At 37.0% G+C, this 23478-nt stretch overlaps 1 protein-coding gene across 1 annotated transcript; it reads left to right on the top strand.

Moving 5' to 3' along the window:
• Positions 1-23441, top strand: LOC130717385 (protein TIC236, chloroplastic-like). The gene is made up of 23 exons (XM_057567599.1): positions 1-2167; positions 3784-3982; positions 4080-4139; positions 5224-5328; positions 6809-6949; positions 8345-8407; positions 8841-9071; positions 9179-9262; positions 10465-10622; positions 10755-11277; positions 11563-11733; positions 11885-11944; positions 12537-12659; positions 13993-14268; positions 16512-16577; positions 17107-17238; positions 17325-18146; positions 18222-18502; positions 18660-18919; positions 19871-20112; positions 20253-20444; positions 21760-22032; positions 22890-23441. The coding sequence occupies exons 1-23, from the start codon at positions 231-233 to the stop codon at positions 23034-23036; spliced, it is 6546 nt and encodes a 2181-aa protein (XP_057423582.1). The 5' UTR covers positions 1-230; the 3' UTR covers positions 23037-23441.
• The last annotated feature ends 37 nt before the right edge of the window (positions 23442-23478 follow it).

Below are 23478 nucleotides of genomic sequence, written 5' to 3'. Positions count from 1 at the left end.
CGTCCCGCCTCGAAATACAGCCAAAACATTCACAAGCAACCAGAGAGAGAGTCCCACACCCAAAACCAACACATTCACAAATCTCATTCTTCATCTTCTTCTTCTTCTTCTTCTTCTTCTCACAAACTCTTCAATTTCTCTGATTTCAATTCAACAACAACCGCCTCCGAATTCTCCATTCACCATTTCGATGCTTCTTCAAAACCACCGTTTCTTGACACCGCACAACGATGACGAGCCTGAAAAACCACTCCACTTTTTTCGGGACTAAGCTTCATGCTTCTTTCGAAACCAACAGGAACAACCCTTTTCATTTCCAGAAAAGAAGGTTGCAAAAAAAGGGTCTTTTTTGCAGTTGCAGCACAAAACGTTGTCGTCTGGTAAGCCAAGCGTTACGGTTTTCGCATTTTTCTGGCCAAAATGTAGAATTCTTGAGGAAAGACCAAATTTTGAGAAGTGGGTCGAGGTTAAAATGTGCAAAGGAAAAGGAACCCATTTTTACAAGAGAGGCTTTGGTTAGTTATTTGACCCCTTTGTGGAAAGAGGGTCTTCTTTTGATAAGGGCTTCTGTTTACACTGCTGTTTTGTGTGGAGTTTGCATGTTAGTGTGGTATGGTCAGAATAAGGTTAAGGGTTATGTTGAAACCAATTTGCTGCCTTCTGCTTGTGAAGCAATTAGTGAGTATATTCAGCGTGACCTTGTGTTTGGTAAGGTTCGACGAGTCTCGCCGTTGAGTATTACGTTGGAGTCCTGCTCGTTTGGGCCGCATAAGGAGGAGTTTTCGTGTGGGGAGGTTCCTACGGTTAAGCTTCGTCTTAGGCCTTTCGCGAGTTTGAGGACGGGGAAGTTGGTGATTGATGCGGTTTTGTCGAATCCGAGTGTTTTGGTTGTGCAGAAGAAGGATTATACTTGGTTGGGGATACCGTTCAATGAAGGCGGCAGAGAGAGGCACTATTCGACTGAGGAAGGGATAGATCATCGTACTAGAACGCGGAGGCTTGCGCGAGAGGAAGGTGTTGGGCGGTGGGAAAGAGCAAGGGATGATGAAGCTCGGGAAGCTGCTGAGGCGGGTTTCTTTGTTTCTGAGCGGAGTTGTTGTCCATCCGGAGGTGAGGGTTTAAAGGAGGTCGAAAGTTGTTCAGCCGAGTTAACTGATACCACACCCTTTTTCTGCACGAATGGTGGGAAGCATGATCATCGGTTTATGGACACAGGTGTTGATTATGATGTGAAACATTCCTATTTGGAAAAATCATTTGGAGTGAGATTTCCTGTTTCTGGACTTCGATTTTGGTCCAGAGTAATATCAGGGCGTAAGAGACACAAATTTAAGAGGAAAGCTAATGGGAGTGACATCTATGCATCTGGTGTTGCTATGAAAAAAAGAATATTTGATCGTAGTGCTTCAGCAGCTCGCACATACTTTGATGATCAATCAAATGGAAAGTTTGGAGAGCCTGCATCACCTTCTCAATGTTTTCATTTTATGAATCATGACATGCATGTGGTGAAAAGTGAGTTTGACAAAAATGCAAATTCTGTTACGGTTGGTGATGAAAATAGAAGTGATGATAACCAAATTGCTGCACAAATTAGAGATATGAGAATCTGGCCCTCCTTGGTAAATGAAAATGACAGAGCTCATTCAGGTTATGGCAAATTTGTCTCTGATCCTACTTTACAGACAAGAGAGAGTGAACTTGAAAATTTGCAATCCAGTGAGGAAGTTGCAGAACCTGCCAATGGTAATAGTAGTACAGAGAAAAATGAAGAGTTGGTACCTCCTGTTGAAGACAATCATTTTGAGGATGAAGATTTTTCTGGGGGCCAACCAGGTTTAACATCTGAAGATTTTGATTTTGTGAAGCCTAAGCCTCGATTGGCAGCTGATTTTAAAATTCCATTTGAGCCCTTGATTGAGAAATTTGGCTTAACCTCCTCTTTAAGAAATTTTGAGCAGCTGATATCTTCCTTTCTTTCTGGTCCCATTGAAAAGTTGAAGTTGGATGTGGGTCTGAAAGTTGAAGATCTTGTAGCAGAACATGTTGATGGGGTTGATTTTGTGCAGTCTGAAGGCATTAATAAGATGCTTCCTGTAACATTGGATTCTGTTCATTTCAGAGGTGCAACGGTGATGCTACTTGCATATGGTGACAGGGAAGTTAGGTTAGACCCCATCTTATCATTTAATTCTGAATCGGTATCACTCAGTAGATGAAGTGGTTGGACACCCTTCTCCTGCAGCTTACGATTTCAATAATATTTACATATGTAGATAGGTTCTTTTCTAAAACTTTAGGACATTGAACAGATTATAGTTCACTTTTTTAAATAGTATGCTAAATTGAGCTAATAATATGCTATTGTAAAATCTTAAGTTCTTAACATTTATGTTTATCAAGTAATTAGGGTTCACATTTCACTTTCTCAGCACAGCATAAGGTTGGATTTTCTGTCATACACTCATACTATGTTACTTGCGACTGAATTGTTTTAGGATGATAAGAATCTAGAGAGTAGGTAGATGAAACTGAGTGAGGGAAAAATGTTGAAGTTTGTTGAAGTTCTGGTTGTCCAATTTCAGAGATGACATGCAAGAAGGTTATTGTCTTTGAAGAAGAAACTTTAGTAGCTTAGCCGGATATGGAATCATAGTGGCCATAGATATAAACTCTGCATAGGTCGTGACCTCAACAGATTAGGGTTTTCCGGCAGTAGAACTCCGTTACCGGCAGTGGGTAAGCCATTGCATGTGGCAGTGCAGACGGGTGTGGTGGCGGTAATTCTGAGTCCATGGTTGGGGATCTAGGTCAAGCTTTTGGTATCATGATAAGAATCTATCTAGAGAGCAGGTGAAGAAACTAAAAGTGAAGGAAACAAAATTTTCACTGATTTTCTTGATTCATTTGATCTGAGGAGTACAAGTACAACCACATTTAAAAGTAGGGGAAGTTTGCAGCTTAGGAAACTTCAACCAATAACTAACCTAACTGTTCAATAACTACCCTAACTGTACAATACTTTAATGTACAATGATAGTGTAGTTCTTTTATAGTTTGTTAAAGGAGTAAACCTTCTTGAACCTGACTTATGAGCTACTGTAACTCTAACATACGAAAAACATTTCTTTCTTGAATCCTTGGGTACAATTTGATTTCAGCTTCTAAAAGATTAAACACTTATTTCAAGGATAATTTTCCTTTTTCAATAAAGCAGAAAGGATAATTTCAATTTCACTTTCCATCATTGAGTTTGAGGGTTTAATTGATGCTCACTTACGTTCGAGGACGACGTGACGTCACTTATTGTATCTTTGGGGTGAATTAAAATGGGTGTTTAGTTGCTCAATGTTACTGAATGTCTTAGTTCTGTTTTTCAGTCTTGAAATGGCAACTGTGGCTGGGTTTACTCTTAGTCTTACTGTAAAATATTTTACCTGGATTTGGCATAACATTATAAAATTCCCTGTTTTAACTTATTATGTTGGTACAGTAAACTAGTTTATCTGGTAATGTCTGTCTTGTATCTTAATTGGAATCACTTCACTGATGTAGTATATTTTAATATTTTCTGTGAATAGTTCTTAATCTAAGTTTTGTGGGATAAATGGAGAAGATAATGATTTTTAATAAAAATGTTTTAGATTATTGATTATACATTTGTTTGGGAGATGAAGTTCTACTGCTTGTAAATAGTTAAAAGATGCTTTTCTATTGTAAACCACAAATCTTACACAATAAATGATGGTCTGATGAATTAGCGGTTTTTACTCTTACTTTCAGGGAGATGGAGAATGTAAATGGGCATGTAAAGTTCCAAAATCACTATAGTCGCATACATGTGCATCTTAGTGGAAATTGTAATACTTGGAGATCGGATATTATATCTGAAGATGGGGGCTGGTTGTCTGCTAATATTTTTGTTGATACTCTTGAGCAGAATTGGCATGCTAATTTAAAAGTTGACAATCTTTTTGTCCCGGTAAGGTATACAGTAATTGGAAGTTCCAGTATTTCCTGCTTTGCCATCAAGTTCGACAGATTGTTTATGTAGTTTGTCTGGCTTGGGTTCTGTGCAGCTGTTTGAAAGGATCTTAGAAATTCCAATTACGTGGTCTAAAGGGAGGGCTAGTGGCGAGGTGTTTCTCTAACTAAAGTTCCTTTGCTTTTCTGTTGTATTTGATTGTTCAGGCAGATTGCTTTTTGTTCAACTTAAAAACAGTATTTCTGACATTTGATGTTAAAGAACAAACGTCACATTTACTTTATGTATATTTGGTAAGCATGGTACTTGTGAATGGTTTTTGGTTGTGTTGCATGGTACTTTATGTAAATCTGGATGTGTGACAGTGTTGTAATTCAATTTCCCAACTAATCTCTTATATTTCTCTGGATTTGGGAGTGGCTCCCCTTGAGCTGGCATAAGTTTGGCATTGGGATCCATAGGAATGTCAACTGGCTGACATTTAACCATCCTGTCTCCTCTAAAACGTCCATAACATCTTCCTCTGAGAAAGGTCTTTTGTTTGAAGTGATGTCAAAAGTGTTGCTTTACTTGTGTGGTTCTATGGTGACAATTTTCTGTGATAACAGTGCCATCCACTTACACAATCAAGTAAATACACCCAGCGGCTTAGTGACTATAAAAAACTGAGTGATCAGCCTCATTCAGTGTCATACTAAACTGTTGAATCACAGTGCTAGATAGATGTCTTCCCATAAAATGAATAAAGCCCACCATTTCCAACATTGCCTCAAAGGAGGATTTCAGAAGTGGCTTGTGATTGGACAAGGCAAAAAGAAGGGTGAAACTCAAAGTAACATTATTACTTATGTTATCAAGGAAAGGATATTAAAGACTTGCTCTCCAAGGCAAAGTTGACAGCAAGCCTGGATCCTTTCTTATTACTTATATTATTCAATTTTGGCGAAGGTTATTAACTTTCAGAGAAAAAAGAAAACCGAGAATATTGTCCTCTAATACATCAGTTGCAACAGTTAGGGGGTTTAGTAACTAACTAACTAACCAACTGTCAAGTAGAGGTAGCAGCTTCGGCATACTCTAGATTGTATTGCGTAATACTCTAATACAGTTTGTGGAATTTCTAGATTGCATGTTAACTCTGTTTCATGACACTCTGTTATAGTTATGTTGGCTTGATCCTAAATTTTTCTTGACATATATAACTTCACCTTTGTATTATATTGTGACCCTATATTTAGGTCCACTTGTGCATGTCAAAGGGGGAAACTTTTCCAAATTTTCATGGACAGCTTGATGTGACAGGGTTGGATTTTCAACTATTGGATGCGCCATCATGTTTTTCTGTATGTCTTCCTATACTCTCCTCTTTGACACTTGAAGTTTCATTTTCCATATATTTGGTATCCCTTCTTTAGCAGTTGAGCGTATTAAAAGAGAAAGGTTAGGCTTGGTATCTTTTGAAAGGCAACTCAACCATTGTTGAGAACCTAAACAGAAACTGAAAAACTGAATAGAAATTATCATTGAATCAAAGGTAAAGGTTACAAGAGTGATTCTCAGTATTTATACTTGAGAGAGTAGCTTGCTAAGCAAGTTATCTAGACTAACCATAGTTCTAACTGAACTAACTAGAGTTGACAGCTGGCTAACCAGAGTTAGCTACTAACAGCAACTAATTATAACAGACTCATAACAAACATTGAGTTTATCCAAAGCATAACTGCCTTATACTCTAATAGGCCCCCTCAAACTCAAGGTGGTTGAGAAAGAAATTTCTCAAACACATTGAGTTTGTCCCTTAGAACCTCAAAACGTGCAGGAGAAAGAGGTTTAGTAAAAATATCAGCTAGGTGATACATGAGTGATTAACTATTGTACATTAGGTCCCTTTATCCCTTATCCATCCTGAAATAGTAAATATGAAATATTTGAAGTGGTGTTTATGAGTTAAGTGCGTTTGCAAAGCTAAAAATAATAGTAATACCCTTTCTCTTCATCCTTTTTGGATAAGAATTTGTGGAAGCTAGGAAGGAAGTGACAAAATTTGTATGAGTAATTGCCCTTTCTTGTTTGGTGTGTTGCATTGATGGGGAATCCATAAAGATTTGTTGGGGCCAAAAAAATGTAAGGGTTTTAGGGGTTCATTCTTACACCTTTGGATTGAAAATTTTAATTTTAAATTGTTTTTGATGTGGTTCTTTTTTATAATTTTTTGTTATTTTAGAATTTAGCAATAACTTTTGTTACTTCTCATTTTGTATGATAGCTTTCTATTTCGAAAATTAAATATACTCATCTTTGCTAATTGGTATTACTAATACTTAAGAAAATGAACTTGATAAATGTCAATGTTTGAGAGATGAGCTATGAGCCATTTGAAATTATGATACATCAATATAAGCTGAATTCCTTAATTTTAGGGATTAGATGAGATGAAGATGAGATGATTACAATTGATTCTTAATCTACATGAATACCCAATCGAATACATAAATACATAAATCTTAATATATAAGGAAATCTCAACAGTCCAAGCTGTTGCAAATACAAGATGCATCAATCAAGTGTGTGACAAATATATACTATCCTTGGCTATCAGAGTGACTTAGTAAGAATATCTGCTAGCTGGTCATTAGAATTCATAAATGACATTACTATTTCTCCAGGAAGAACATTCTCACAGATAAAATGGCAGTCGATCTTTGTGTTTTGCCCGCTAATGAAAGGCATGATTAGAGAACGTGAAACAGTGTTTGTTCATGTAGATGAACGTGAAACTAAATTATGGTTTTTACCCCCTGTGATCTATCTTTTATGTTGCAGAAAATATCAGTGAGTTTATGTTTTCGTGGGCAAAGAATATTTTTACACAATGCAAATGGCTGGTTTGGCAGTGTTCCTCTTGAAGCATCAGGAGACTTCGGCATTAATCCTGAAGAAGGAGAGTTTCATCTTATGTGTCAGGTACTTCTCTCTCTCTCTCTCTCTCTCTCACACACACACACACACACACACACACACACACACACACACAAGCAGAGAGAGAGAGAAGCTTGATCACATATAATTTTTCAGAGTTGATTCAGGTCATTAGGTTGCTCTAACTTTGAAGAAGTCATAATTTGAATCCATATTAAACATATTGGCTAGTTTTACGTTGGCTGCCAAAGCCCTAACACAAACCTCCTCCTTTACCTGGGCTTGGGATCAGCTATGCAAGGATTGTCATACTTTGAAGTTCACAAGAATTTACTCTTGTGATTTTAAAATTCTCCTGTAATCTGCATTCGTACTAGTTTTCTTTCCGAATGTGATTGTTGTCAAGAGTTAACTATATGTAAAAAACTTAGGCTATTGTTTGATATACTCCTAATACATACCCTTTGAGTTGAAAGCATGGATTCAGCATAGGCCCAGTATATGTTAAAGAAAATTAATTTAAATTTAATTATTAAGAGTGATTACTCTTGACCACTTGCTGCAAAATTTCTAATATTTTTTAGTTTAGAAATTAGAAAACTTATATTTCCTATAGAACATAAATGAAGTCCTTCATATCCCATACTGTTCAAATTTCTTATCTAGTTTAGAGATATTTTATGCAGTCATTTCTTATTTATTTTCTGTTTATTTCCCTGTTTTTTTTTTTAAATTCCCTTCCTTATTTATACTAGTCAAGTATCATAATAAGGTAAGATCAGTCACCTTAATTACATTCATCAATTCTCCTTAATTTTTATGGGAGACTGTCTGCTGTTTATCATTTCTATATTACACAGACAGGTTGAATCTACACATAACATATTATATTCTGAGTCTTTGTCACACATGAATTCAATTCATGAAAGATAGTAGGAACGTTTTCATGGGTCTAAGTTGCATTGTAGATGTAAAATTAGAAGAAACCGAGAGACAATATTAGACTTGATCCGTGTGTCTAAACTACACAACCTGGATCATTAAATATAATACGGCACCAGAAAGGCACAATAAATTCAAAATATCATAGAAATATCCTATTTCCCTATTTACATGATTAGGTTACCTAAGAACCTACTTATAAATGAAAAATATCCTACTTATTACAAGATATCTAACATTAGATATATGTTACAGTTGAAAACTGAGCTGAAAGGGCCATGCTATGTCAAGTAAACATGGTCTAATCTGTTCTTCTGGGAAAAAAATGCTCTTAATAATGCTTTTGTGGCTTCAATGAGAAAATGTGGTACAGTCTCAGTCTAGTTAGCAAGATTCTTTAAATGAGTCCATTTTGCTTATTCATATCTTCAATTTGTTGATAGATAGTTGGGGTTCTATTCATCCGTCCTTCAATATTTTGTATGATTAAATTTCCAGGTTCCAGCGGTCGAAGTGAATGCTTTGATGAGAACTTTTAAGATGAGACCGCTCTTATTTCCGGTACATTTCTTATGTCAAGTTCATTAACTTTAATGCTTTAAAGTTAAATCAAACTAGAACTAGCTTGAGTAAACCCTGAATATTTTTTCTGAATAATTTGAAACTGGATACAACATTTCAATATATAGACTAAGCATTCTATAACTTCGAAAGGTCCTAGAATTAGTTATATATGTAACAAGGTTGACGCACATGATTTTATGCTCCAGTTTGAAATGAAGTGTTGGAAATAATGTAAATAGGGTTAACTGTATGTTATTATGATATCTATAAATTATGTATTTATGTCTCTTAATATAAATTGTGTGTATTCATTCAGTGTCTCTCATTATTCTCACTCTCAAGTCTCAACTTTACCAAGCTATTTATGACTTAATAAGAGTGAAAATGTAGGGTTTTGAACTTTTTTTTTCTTTATACATGTTGATTGCAGCTAGCTGGATCAGTAACTGCTCTATTCAATTGTCAAGGCCCGCTTGATGCTCCTGTCTTTGTAGGAACTGGAATGGTTTCTAGGACGTTCTCTTATTTACCAATTGACACCGCTGCATCTGTATCATCTGAAGCAGTTTCTGCAAGTAAGGAGGCTGGTGCGCTGGCAGCATTTGATCGCGTTCCATTTTCTTATGTATCTGCCAATTTCACTTTCAACACTGATAACTGTGTAAGTTTGCTGACAAGAACAACATTTTATCGTTGGATGGGTCAAAGTAGTGACACATTGCAAAACTGTGATGTTATGTTATTGTAACACTTACTCTGCTACTTCAGGTTGCTGATTTATATGGAATTAGGGCGTGTCTTGTAGATGGTGGTGAAATTCGAGGGGCTGGGAATGCATGGATATGCCCCGAGGTATAAAGCTTCCTGTTAGAAATCCTATCTTTATTGTTAAGCCATTGTTTGCATTTATCTTTGCTCATTTCTTTTTTAATTTTCGGGAGCTGGGAAACACTTAGAAGCATTAGCGTGATCATGTAATGTGGAAATACCATTACATGCACTCACTGAACCTATTTTTAGGGGTAAAAGAATTTTGACCACCAAAATTTTCTGCGTATCGCACGATACGATACGGAATTAACCCCAACGATGCGTATCCCATGAACGTATCTTTTTGTGTTCGTATCGCGCCCTGTATCACCTGTATCACACCCGTATCGTAGGAATCGTATCCCTGGCTGAATCGCACGATACAAAACGACTTGAAATTAGTCGGATCCTGCGACCCGGTTTGAGATTTTAAATGATTTTTTCTGTTTTTTTTTAAATGGTTACAGAATGTCGTTTCACTTGCTTTTCCTAGAAATTAGGGAATGGGGCATTTAATTTCATAAAAAAACCCTAAATCGTGATGCTTTCTTTCACGTTCAATTTCAGAATTCAGAACACAGCCCTTTCACCTTCTCTGTTTCACGTGAACGCAGCCTCTGTTTTGCCTTCTTTGAGTTCTTTCACCTTCTCTGTTTCACGTTGCCTTGCCTCTGTTTCACAAAGTTATTTCCTGTTCCTGCTCCTCTGTTTCACGATTGCTGCTGCCCCTGTTTTGTTGTTCCTCTGTTTCACGACTTCAACTTGTCTTGCCACTTTCATTGTTCTGACTTCTGAGTTATGAATTTTAGGTTGAACTTGAACTTTGTGAGACTATTTTTCTTCTTATGACTTGGATCTTTGATTATTTTGAACTTTATTTATATGATATATTAGTATATTATTCAATTTATGACTTAATTTTTTTGTGTCCGTATCTTACGATACAAGTTACGATGCGATACGTGACACGGAATTAGGGTCTAGCGATACACGATAAGTATCTCGATTTGATAACCTAATCCTCTTCATCAACTTTAAATGTCTTCCATATGTCACTATACTCACATGAAAAGGTCCTGATTCTAACTCACAAATATGGAAAATAGAAGGTTTCGTCTATTTGGCTAAACATAACTTAGGTGTATTAATATCTATTCCTATTACTTTCCCTTTGAAAAAGAAACCACTTCTCACTAGAATTTCTGTTCCCGACACCTACTATTGTTTACCTATTTTGTTCTCAGGGGGAGGAGGATGAGACAGCAATAGACGTGAATTTATCTGGAAGTTTGGCCATCGATAACATCTTGCCTCGTTACATTCCAAGTAATTTTCATCAGATGCCACTCAAGTTAGGGGTATTAAATGGAGAAACGAAACTTTCAGGATCTCTTCTAAAACCGTAAGGCGGACCTCTTTCAATTTTTGATAATTAGTTTTCATTGACTAAGATTTAGCAACTCTATTTGCTGCTGTTTGCCACAACGAAAACTTCAAGCCAATACATTTTTCCTGTATAATTTTTTTAATGCAGAAGGTTTGATATAAAGTGGACTGCACCTATAGCAGAAGGATCTTTCAATGATGCTCGAGGAGATATCATAATCTCACATGATTTTATTACTGTGAATTCTTCCTCAGCTGCATTTGATCTGTATACGAGGATTCAAACATCTTATCCTGGTGATTTCTATCTTAAAAATGAAGAGTTTTATGCACCAAGAGCCATTCCATTTACAATTGATGGAGTTGAGTTGGATTTACGTATGCGTGGGTTTGAATTCTTCAGTTTGGTTTCTGCGTATACTATGGATTCTCCAAAGCCTTTGCATTTGAAAGCAACTGGAAGGATCAAGTTTCAGGGAAAGGTTTTAAAGCCTAGTGGCAGTATCAGTGAACAAAATTTTGAGATGAATAGGCAGCATGTGCAAATGTTGGAGAAAGGAATCACAGATAGTCTTGATGGAGAGATTTCAATCTCTGGTCTGAAATTGAACCAATTGATGCTTGCACCCCAGTTGTCTGGGTTGTTGAGAATTTCTCCTGAGCGTATCAAGGTGATGCTGGAAACTCTCTTCCTAAGAAATGTTTCATTTTAAAATATTATAGATTTCTTAAAACTACCATAATTGCCTGATTCTTGTTAGACTATACAATGCATCTAGACACTATTTACAAACTTTCCAACTACAATCAATTGATCATTTAACGAATTTTATTTTGTGAGGTAGGCATGGTTATGTTGTCGAGTTTTGGCCTTGCTTCTGTGAGAAAATTTTAGATTCTCTGGCTGTTTGTAATGTTTATAGTTGTTGTACTTTCCAATTATTCTTGGAACACAGCTGGATGCTTCGGGTAGGCCTGATGAAAGTCTTGTAGTGGAGTTTGTTGGGCCACTGCAACCCAGTAATGAAGATGGTCTGCAAACTGGAAAACTGTTGTCCATTTCCCTACAGAAAGGGCAATTGAGGGCTAACATTTGTTTTCAACCATTTCATTCTGCTAACTTGGAGGTAACTGTATTTAAATTTTTGGTCCAGTATATGAATCTAGACCTGTTTGTTTCTCTGCTTGCATAGTTTAGGTCATTTTTGTATTAGGCAAAAGATTGGTATTAAAAACCATTATTTTCTTTCTCCAGGCTTATGTCGGTTTTCCTTGCAGGTGCGGCATTTTCCACTTGATGAATTGGAGCTTGCTTCTCTTCGGGGGACAATACAGAGAGTAAGACATATTGGCCTATTTGAATTCATATTTCCCTATTGTCCTTGTTCTTTGCTGTACCATCTAAAACACATTGCAAAAGTGGAAAATTTATCCAAAATCATGATGTATTGTGCCTTTATGGTGCCTATTATATTATTGACCTTTGTTGTTTAGTTTAGACACACGAATTAAATCTAATATTGCCTCTCGGTTTCTCCTAATTTTACTGAAGTGTCTAGTACATTTCTAAAATCTTAAGCTATTTGGAGAAAGGGAATAATAATTATGAATTAATATCTCTAACTGCCATTTCATGAAAAAGCCATTAAGGCTGGATATATAGACAATTCAGTGGCTGTAATGCCATATTAGGAACCAACTATTGCAAGAGTTTAATTGATAGAAGTCCCAAAATTTAATATCTCCAACATAACATACATTAATGTTCAAATTTGACATTTTAATCAACTTCATTGCTTTGTCTGGTCTTTGTCCCACCTTTATTCTCTTCAGTCCTGCTTGAATGATAACTTGTGTAAGGCATTATTTAATGGTCATATCATGTTTCCATTGTATGGTGTTTTTGAACTGGTTGCTTCTTTGCTTCCAGGCAGAATTCCAACTTAATCTTCACAAAAGAAGAGGACAAGGTGTCCTATCTGTACTTCGGCCAAAATTCAGTGGTGTGCTTGGTGAAGCCCTAGATGTTGCAGCTAGGTGGAGTGGAGATGTTGTGAGTGCATAAGACCGTCATATTTTTTTGAACCTGAATTTGAATTACATGTCAGTTTACTTATTGGTATCCTGGGAATTAAATAGTATGACTAGAGTTGATTATGAATATCGAAGGTGCAGTGTGTGTGTGTGTGTCTATATATATAATTGTCAATACTTCTCATAGCGGTGAATGGATATGCAATATTTTTGTAAGATTTCAGAACAGCTTTGTGGGAAGTCTTCTCATCAATACATTTACCAACTATTACCAATGAGCTTAGTGAATCTTAGTTGTAATGGTCTTATTGCTGTTTATTTTTTCTTTGATGATGTGCTAGTCTATCACAGTAGGCTTTGTCGGATTATGTGTAATTCTAAAGGCTGGTTTCTTGTCACACAGTAGCTACATAATTGTTTAGATCATCCAATACAATCTCCAACCATATTAGGTCATACATTCCTTTTGGTATGGCTCAAAATTTGCTTCTATACTTAACCTGGCAGCTAATTCTGTTTCTTGCTCCTATATGAGACTTACCCTAAACCTCTTTGTTTACTATCTTTCTATTCTCCTGACAGACCCTACCTATTCCTTACCTAACCAAGTAATGATAATTGTTGTGTGATATAATTACCATAATTAGTGTATTCGATTTCATAGTTTTATGTAACTTGTACAGATTTGACCTGTACAGATTTATTCCCATAGCCCATATATTGTAACAAGCCATCGTACTTTTACTATACCAAGATAAAAGTCTTTTCTCTGTTTTAAAATTTACATTAGAGACCCAGATCTGGAGGGCTATGCTTCAGTGTCAGAACCTTGCCGTCTTCAGTGAGGCCACAAAGGCCATTCTGAAACCCTAGCCCCCTGCGTTGTGGCTAGCATTAAGTGCCATCGTGTATTTAGTACCTTCATTGCACAATTCCTCTTCTCCGATGCTTTCACAACCCAACCACCCTCACTCGCTACTAAAAGTTGCTCGGACTAGGCCCGTGATGTCCCTATAATTGTGCACTCCAGATTGGCCCTTCCCAAAAGCGCCACTGCTGGAAATTCCCACACGTGTCTTCATGTGCACGATCCTTCTGAATACTATTTTGGAATAATAATCATGTACTCTGTATTTGCATAATGTACAGACTAATGCCTATTAATGCTTTCTTGTATCAAATTTAAAATACAGCTTAACGAATCTATCTAAAAATTAAATTGGAAACAAAAGATAATATTTCTCAACAACGTATGTGTGTATGTGTGATTGTCAGTGCTTAATGAAATCAATGTTTTGGAGCTTTTAATGATATTTTTGTGTAACACTGACAATTTATGCTTTATTCTTCAGATCACTATTGAAAAAACTGTGTTGCAACAAAACTACAGTTGCTATGAACTTCAAGGTGAATACATTTTGCCAGGCACCCGAGATCGTAATCCTGTTGAAAAAGAAGGAGGTGGCCTTATGAAAAGGCTAATGTCTGGGCATATTGGCAGTGCTATTTCCTCAATGGGCAGGTGGAGAATGAAACTTGAAGTTTGTAAAGCCGACGTTGCTGAGATGCTTCCTCTTGCAAGGCTTCTTTCCAGAAGCATGGATCCTGCTGTTCATTCAAGATCTAAGGTCTTACCATTAGTCTTTGGATTTATAATTATTTAATATTTATAATTATTCATCATAATGTAGTCAAGTTGATTAGGATTTCTTGCTAATGCTGATGATTCATCTTTTCAACTGTTAAAAATATGTATCATTATGTTTAGTATAAGATAGAATGATTAGGTTCATTGTATTGTGTGAATATAGTAAGTAGGAAAATTATATATTTGTACTTATGATATTGATTAAATAAATATCGAGTTTGTGATGCTGTTGGGAAATATGGTTCACATGTCTCTCTTTTTTCTCAACATATAATCCAGAGCCTAAAGAGAGGAAACCTAAACTGTGAATATCCTGTGGATCCACTGCCTGCTGGTATTTTTATTTTTGGCTCTGTACAGCTTTACTTTCAGCCTAATTTGTTGGCTTCCCTCAATTGTCACTTTCCAGAAGATAACTGCCTCCTGCACTGTCAGTTACTTTTCCAACTACCTTCCTAGCTGGTAACAAAGAGCCTGCCCCTAAGGTCCCTTCAAATGCCCTTGTGCGTCTCCTCCTGCATTTCATCTGCATGTGGTGATGTGTTCAGCTGCCAGCATCATTGCTTTCACCTTGACATTATCTCTTTAGATATGACCTAATCTTATAAATTCTGCGCCAGTTGTCTTCTAACACGCCAGTGTCTTGTAACAGTCTATAGTGTGTAAACCTGTTTGGTAGCAATATGAATGTATTTGACTCATAGCGGGTGGTGAAAACTTGCTTCGTAGAAAAGGACTGGAAAAGGTTGTCGCAACTTTCTTGGACATAGGAAAAAAGAAAAATCCAGTTCGGCTAATCTTAGGAATCATATAGTTCTACAGCCTAAGATTTAGTACCTTCTTAGATGCATTACCTTCAACGTGGTTTAACTTTAGAAGACCCTTAAGGGTCATATATAATGAGACCTGTGCATGTATTTTTTTCCTAAGTAGTGTGCAGTACTAGAAGATTGTTGGTGGTTAGAGGTTTAGACTGTGCAAGTTGCGCTTTGTAAGTTTCATCTGACAAGGTTATACTGAAAAGAAACAAGAGGATCATGTTCTCAATGACGGCCAATGCCGAGAGGTGAACGATGGTGCATCTAATCAATGGAACAGGTGTATGATATGCCAGGAAGTAGGATGGGAACATCAGCGAGGTCAACAGAGTCTTGGGGAAAATTCTATAATACTCCATTAGTAGGTCTTAGAATTCAGGCTAGGCTTAGTGCTACCTCGAAGGCTAGCTCAGAGGTAAAAATTACTCTGCCATTTATAAGGACTATTTTGGCAATATTTCTAGTCATTTTGGGACCTTAGCACTCCTCCTCACGCCAAGGGCTGGATATGTGGATCATGAAGTTTACAGGACTGGACACTTGGGTGACCCAATAGGATATGATCTGATACCATCTTAGAATTTGGGTAGAGCCTAACTCTACCCCTAAAGCCATCTCAAGGGTGAGGATAACTATACCCTTTTTAAGGACTATTTTTACCATATCTTCGGCCGATAAGGGTCTATAAAAGTAGCTGCTCCCTTTGTTGAAACAATGACACCTCTCTCATGATTAGTTAGTTTTTCCTTTATTTAATTTATTTTAAATATAAAATAGAAAATAAAATACTGTGAGAGAGGAAGCCTCGAGTCTTTAGTACTACAAGAGTACGAAGATTTGCTTGAGCGTTCATGTGACTTAACATACACCAAGGAATGTGACTTGCACATACCAGCAAGTTGATCTGTGCTTGCCGCATGGAGGCACATGTATCATTTTCTAGCGGTGCTTGCCGCATAGGCTGACTCTGGGTGGGCACAAAAAATGAAGGCTATGGCAGCAGAAAAATGTCTTCTATTAGGAGTCCTGGCGCAAAGTTGAATAGTTTTGTTGTTTTTATTCCAATACATTGTCATGGAATAATTATCCCAAAGCTTAAGCTATCTGGTGAAAACACATGTGTAGTTTTATATTTTATTTCTAAGTTATGTTTGAATCTTTTGATGATATAAGTTAACAACATTTGTCTGGAATTGTCTGCTATATATGCATGAAAATTGGTATCTGATAAACTTTTAAAAGCTGGACAGCTTTTTTTTGCAATTGTAGAGAATAAGTAAAAAATTATCTACTGCTCTTTTTTCTAATTGCATTCTTTACCAAAATCTTGTAGTTCATCCTGTGTAACAATTTTCTTTTCTTAAGAAAAACTGATTTTCAATGTTTCTACACCGTTTGTATGCAGGATTTCTTCGTTCAAAGTTTACACTCAGTGGGATTATATACTGAAAGCCTTCAACAACTGCTTGAGGTATTGTCAGAGGACCAATACATCTTATTTTCCTTTCGAAAGATGCAATCCATGATACCTCAAGTTTTGCTCATAATATGAATTGCATTTGCAATTATTAAAATGATAATATTAATTAGCTGAATAAAATGTATTATGATTGATACCTGGAAATATAATTCTGAATAAAAGGGAATTTCATGAAATTCAAAGGGCACTCAGAAAGCTATTAGAATGGTAGAAGAAAAGAAAACCGGAGCCTAGAATCCTCCGAGAAAATGTTCTCTTTCCCGATCCTTGTGTGTGAATCCTTACCTCCAGTGCTACCCACGTACCACATCAAACCTTCCTTCAGTCCCCTTATGGTTCTTCTTCTCTTAACTACCTAATCCTTGTCGGCAACACTCACATTGTCTATCCCTGTATCTTCCTTCTAAAATATACTTTCCAGATCTTGGGCTAGGATCCAATAGCTGATCCACCTGTTCATTCATTACAACATTTTTTGAACTTGGATCTCTTTCATATTGTTAATGATATACACTTGCAGAAAATGAGAGGGCTTCATGCTCCATCAGATGATGTTGTTCTTGAAGATGTAACGCTGCCTGGTTTATCTGAACTGAAAGGTCACTGGCGTGGATCTCTTGATGCTAGCGGTGGAGGAAACGGGGACACCCTGGTAAAAGTTTTTCAGGTTTTTAATTGTTCAGAGTTCCATTAATAGTCTATTTTTTAATATCGAGTTTTTTTTTTTTTTCATTTCAGGCAGAATTTGACTTTCATGGGGAGGACTGGGAGTGGGGAGACTACAAAACTCAGCGTGTGGTGGCAGTGGGTGCTTACAGTAATGATGATGGGTTGCACCTGGAGAAGATTTTTATCCAGAAGGATAATGCGACCATCCATGCAGATGGAACATTGTTAGGACCTAAAACAAACCTCCACTTTGCTGTCTTAAATTTTCCCATCAGTCTGGTCCCCACTGTAGTTCAGGTCATTGAATCTACCGCAACAGATATTGTTCATTCTCTGCGGCAATTGTTAGCGCCCATTAAGGGTATATTGCATATGGAAGGAGATCTCAGAGGAAGTTTAGCAAAACCAGAATGTGATGTGCAAGTAAGGCTCTTGGATGGTGCCATTGGTGGTATTGATCTTGGGCGAGCAGAAGTTGTTGCTTCTCTAACCTCAACCAGTCGATTTCTATTCAATGCAAAACTTGAACCTATAATCCAAAATGGCCATGTACTCATTCAAGGTAGCATTCCTGTTGCTTTTGTGCAAAATAACACCTTACAAGAAGATGCAGAATTGGATACGAGTCGAACTACCTGGGTACCTGATTGGGTGAAGGAGAAGAATAGAGGGACTGCTGATGATGCAAGTGATAAAAAAGTTTCTAGAGATAGAAATGAAGAAAGTTGGAATACTCAATTAGCAGAAAGTCTTAAAGGTTTAAATTGGCAAATTTTAGATGTTGGAGAGGTCAGGATTGATGCTGACATAAAAGATGGGGGAATGACATTGGTAACAGCCTTATCTCCTCATGCCAATTGGCTTCAGGGCAATGCTGATGTCATGCTTGAGGTTAGTGAAATCAATGTAATGTTTCTCACATATTTGAATACTTCTCTAAGTCTTGTCACATGGCTTTCTTGATAGGTCAGAGGCACAGTTGATCAACCGGTACTTAATGGACACGCATCTTTCCACCGGGCATCTATTTCTTCACCAGTGCTCCGAAAGCCACTAACCAACTTTGGGGGAACTGTTCATGTGAAATCAAACAGGTTGTCCATCACATCACTAGAAAGTAGGGTAAGCAGAAAAGGAAAGCTCCTTGTGAAAGGGAACCTACCACTCAGAACTAGTGAAGCAGCCCCTGATGACAAGATTGAATTGAAGTGTGAAGTTTTGGAAGTACGGGCCCAAAAGATATTAAGGTTTCTCTCTTAACTTCACTAGAGGGTTTCTTAGTCTTGACATAGATATGGATATAAAGCGGCTGATTTGACCTTCAAACCATAAATGTCATGGATTTCTGGAAGTGTACTCTTTCCCCACACCTGATTCCTTTTAATTTTTTTTTCTACTTGTCAGTGGTCAGGTTGATTCTCAGTTGCAAATAACTGGTTCGATATTGCAACCAAACATATCTGGGAATATCAAACTAAGTCACGGAGAAGCATATTTGCCACACGATCGAGGTGGTGCTCATGCTTCTAATAGATTCCCATCAAATCAATCAGTGCTTCCTGCTGGTGGCATTAGTAAAATGTTTGCATCAAGATATGTTTCACGATTTTTCAGCTCAGAATCTGCTTCTTCAAGGGCCACAAATTCTCAATCCTCTGGCTCTGGTATTACTTTACATGTGTATCAGTTTAGCCTGCGATCTCTTTTTTCTTATGATTAGATGCTAAATGCTCTACAATCAAAATGGACCCCCTTACAATTTAATGAAAACAATGTTATCAACAGTGGAATCCTGTTTATAATGAATTACTAATTCAAATACCGTTGTGGCCTGTGATGGAAGCATGGTCGCACTTATACACACACACACACACACACACACACACACACACACACACACACTTGAAAAGCTCTGAATATAAACCAATGACATGTCAAAAAGAATAAATAAACTACAAGCATTTTGTAGATAAGTTTTGGCAGCTAATAATCTCTTTAAATTATGAGGTAACTGTTTTAGACCATCTAAAGATTTGGGCAATTTGCAAACAAAACTTGACTCCACTTGTGCAACAAAACCCTGTGATAGCTCCTGATAAATCTCCTCCTTCTAGTCACCATGTAGGAAGGCATTTATAATGTACAACTGATATAGAGGCTGATGTTTCATGGCAGCCATAGTTAATTAAAAATGAACAAAAGCTATTTTAGCACTCGTTAAGAGGTATCACCATAATCCAAGAATCGAATATGATCAACATCCACGTTCTTCCTTTGATACACCGTGGTAATTTGTGGCTTAGGCGTGGGTTTACTGAGAATGCTCAATCTAATGTAAATCAAAGTGTGACTTGGAGATTAACCTTCATAAAAAGAATATATAAGTGCTGAATCATGTGAAAGGATAGCATCTCACAGTAAGAATATTTTATGCGATTTTTAGCATGCTCAATAGTTCATCATTAACCTTACGAGATGCTAGGATCAATTATTTGATTTCTTGATCTTCTACTTTTGCTTATGTTTATATATTTTACTTTAGTTAATTATGTTGTATTTATCACATTGGCTGTTAGTGCATATTATGATCTCTTCCTTGAAAACAACTGTGGCAGTTAATAATGCAACTCAGGTTGAAAAGCAGACAGAGGATGTGCAGATTAAACCAGATCTAGAAATCTGCCTTAGTGATTTGAAGCTTGTGCTTGGACCAGAGTTGAAGATAGTTTATCCTTTGATCCTTAATTTTGCTGTGAGTGGAGAGCTTGAGTTGAATGGTCTTGCCCATCCCAAATGGATAAAACCTAGAGGCATACTGGCATTTGAAAATGGTGAAGTTGATTTAGTTGCAACCCAGGTTTGTGTAATGTTTTACTCTGTTACTTTTTTAAATTGTATCCTGTGGTTTCTTCTAAGCTAGTTTCATTTTGGTTTGTCTCATAAATTTCTCAAGTCTTAACCCATTGTTTATTTTGGTACAATCCATTTCAAATGCAGGTTCGGTTAAAACGAGAGCATTTGAATATTGCAAAATTTGAGCCTGAGTATGGACTAGATCCAATGCTAGATTTGGTTTTGGTTGGATCTGAGTGGCAATTTAGAATTCAAGGTAGAGCTAGCAATTGGCAGGACAAACTTGTAGTGACCTCAACTCGTTCTGTGGAACAGGATGCCCTTTCGCCTACTGAGGTAAAACATTGTTATCTTGTTTGATCTCCAAAGCTAACTATTTTAGACCTGTCTTCAACTGAACTCTATGCTGTTACTTTTAAACAAGAACAAATAAAAAGCCTAAAAGTCCAGTGGTAATTTTGATTAATTTGACTATTTAACAAAAAAAATCGTGGTGGGGGAAACTGATGAAATTATTTATATTTTATACTGACTATTGAGCCTCAAGCTTTTAACCATCAATGCAAAATATGAAGGACCTAGCGTTCAATGGCTTTATTCACTCCCATATGTTAGAAAACTAGAATGATTGAAAGAGACAGATAAATGATTGAGTGAAACTCAGAATTTGTGTGAAATGAATTCTTATTACAATAAGCCACTTAAGTGAGGCTTTTATACAGAGAGTAGTTAGAAACAGTTACTATTGCTTAGCTGTTTATAACAGAAATCTTAAGAGCCTGAAAAATTAGGGTTTGTTGAACCGGGTCGTGAAATCCAACCCACCCCACAATGTCAATGAAGGACGTCATGGAGTGGCGATCCCACGTTTCCATCATGAATATTGTCCACAGTCCGTCTTCTGAGACAGCCTCAGTGCTGTGTTACTTGCCCACAATCCGGTCATGCTTTTGACGGACCAAACAGTAACAGTAACAGCACGGACTGTTCAACATCTATGAGCAGAGCAGATCTTCAAGTAGTGAATACTCTGAAAAAATCACTCTGCCTCCTTGATTTACTGCCCTGCGCTGCGAGCTCATTTAAGGGTAGTATTGGAGTATATAAATTAAAATACACCCTACTGTATACGATATTATTCTTATAGAGTACTTCAGAGTTATTGCTACCAGCTGTAGTAAGTTATGACTTGCTGAGTTGGTTATGAAGTTAGTTACAGGTGGTTAAGGCTTGCTTAAAAATGAGCATTGTCTGTGTAAGTGTACCTGAACACATTAGTAATAAAAGTAAGTCACTCATAGAATCAGCCAAGAATGTAAAGAGAAAGAGTACTATTATGCAAGATGAACCTGTCTTAAATAGCAATTAGAGAGAATGTACACTGGTGTAGAGCATTCGAGATGCTCCACTCTCTCCCAAGTCCCATATGGTCCCAAGGATACCCTACTCTCACTAAACTCTTATTTATAATGCTCTCAATAACTAACTCCCTTAACTAACCGAACTTGACTAATCCAAACTACTAACTAACTAACAATGTTATGTGGAACAGGATGCCCTTTCACCTGCTGAGGTAAAGTGAAAGTGGCTTCTATGATATGATGTTTGAGCAGAGTGGTCCTATTAATATTTTTTTTTTTTATCAATGCAGGCTGCCAGAAGATTTGAGAGTCAGTTGGCTGAATCCATTTTGGAAGGCAATGGGCAACTTGCATTTGAAAAACTTGCAACTGCAACTCTTGAAAAGTTGATGCCACGAATAGAAGGGAAGGGAGAGATTGGCCACGCAAGGTGGAGAGTCGTGTATGCACCTCAGATTCCTAGTTTGGTTTCTGTTGATCCTACGGCAGATCCTCTCAAGTCTCTAGCTAGTAATATATCGTTTGGTACAGAAGTTGAAGTCCAGCTTGGGAAACGACTTCAGGTAAGTATAATATAAGTAGTTAAATTTTCAGAACTTTCTTCCCGAGACCTATGATACTGTTAATTTACGTTGCCATGAAAATATTAAATCTCTATCAATATAGCAAAAAGAATACCCATAGTATTGCTTTATAATGAAAGCAATAGATAATGCACAAAAAAAAAGGTTTTGTAGGTAAAAGTTTTCCTAGTTTAAGAATAGTAAGCAGTTCCTCATCAAACTCTGTTTGAACAATTGTTAACTGGATAAATATCTCATTCACTAGTATTCCTACGCCAAATCCTTTTTTATCTTTTATATTTTTCATAAATATTCCCTTGAAATAATCTTGTGGTGCTTGGTCTGTCACTTTTATTTTATTGCCAGTGGGTTTCGTTTTGATGATTTTATTGGGTAGATGTTTGCTATTCATTAAGCCAACATTCTGAAGTTGCCAGTGCACATTTCAAGGCAGCTTGAATGTACTGTTGGCCAATTCATGTCTCTTGTGAGTGAATGTGTTTTTGCCAACTTGAACGTAAATACAAACACACGTAGTTGTTGCTATATTCCTACATCATATAGAAGCATCAACCGATAGTTGGTTCAGGTGGCACATGCCTGATTCCCCTTTAAGCATGGTCCGAGTTTGAGTATTGTGAATGGAAAAAACCCAAGCCCCAGTATGATGTGGATGTTTCCAGCTTGAACAAGATTCTCTCTTGAAATACATAAAAAAAAAAACTTATATTATACAGTGAAATACCAAATCCTTTCTGTGGTTTTAACTGAGAACCTTGGCCTACGTTAAACTGCATTTTCTACCTTTATTCTTTTTTTAATATCTTATAATTATCTAAGGTGATTGTTTCTTTCAGGCCACAGTCGTGCGGCAAATGAAGGAATCCGAGATGGCAATGCAGTGGACCTTGAGCTATCTTCTTACAAGTCGTTTGCGGGTGCTCTTACAATCTGCTCCATCCAAACGCATTCTTTTTGAATATTCTGCTACATCCCAGGATTGAGTTACATCCAAACATTTGCAACTTCATTTTCCCCCCACCCAGATTAAATTGTATCATTGTCCCTTTGAGCAATCTGGTAAATGCAGCTCAAGTATATTCCACTTCAGATTTACCAAGGGGAAAGGGATCCTTGAATGTGTGAAAATAGTGTAGATGCGTATCATTTTTTGCTCAGATTGAGCTTGTTAATATGTAGATGCTTCAATCATGAATAGTTGTTCACTATTAGAAATTGGGAGGCCTATACTCAACCACAAAAGCTAGCTCAAGAGTTGAGGTTTGCACAACCCTTATAAACACTTGATTGGCCTTATCTCTAGCCAATGTGGGACTTCTAACATTCACCATTTTTGTTTTGTACAGAAATTCAATTTTAATGAAAGAAAATTATAGCATGTTTAGGTATTTGATGTCACATGATAGTAAGCTGACTGGGAGTGGT

Source organism: Lotus japonicus, chromosome 5 (assembly GCF_012489685.1).
Source record: "Lotus japonicus ecotype B-129 chromosome 5, LjGifu_v1.2".
In the NCBI taxonomy this organism is placed as follows: domain Eukaryota; kingdom Viridiplantae; phylum Streptophyta; class Magnoliopsida; order Fabales; family Fabaceae; genus Lotus; species Lotus japonicus.
Note: the sequence above shows the minus strand (reverse complement) of the source record. Positions and strands in the feature narration are given on the sequence as shown.

Excerpts from the sequence above, each read along its gene's own strand:
- LOC130717385 (XM_057567599.1), top strand. The coding sequence starts at position 231 with ATGACGAGCCTGAAAAACCACTCCACTTTTTTCGGGACTAAGCTTCAT. Across the intron at positions 11,734-11,884 it reads TTCATTCTGCTAACTTGGAG|GTGCGGCATTTTCCACTTGA; the intron begins GTAACTGTATTT and ends TTTTCCTTGCAG. Across the intron at positions 18,147-18,221 it reads ATGCTGATGTCATGCTTGAG|GTCAGAGGCACAGTTGATCA; the intron begins GTTAGTGAAATC and ends CTTTCTTGATAG.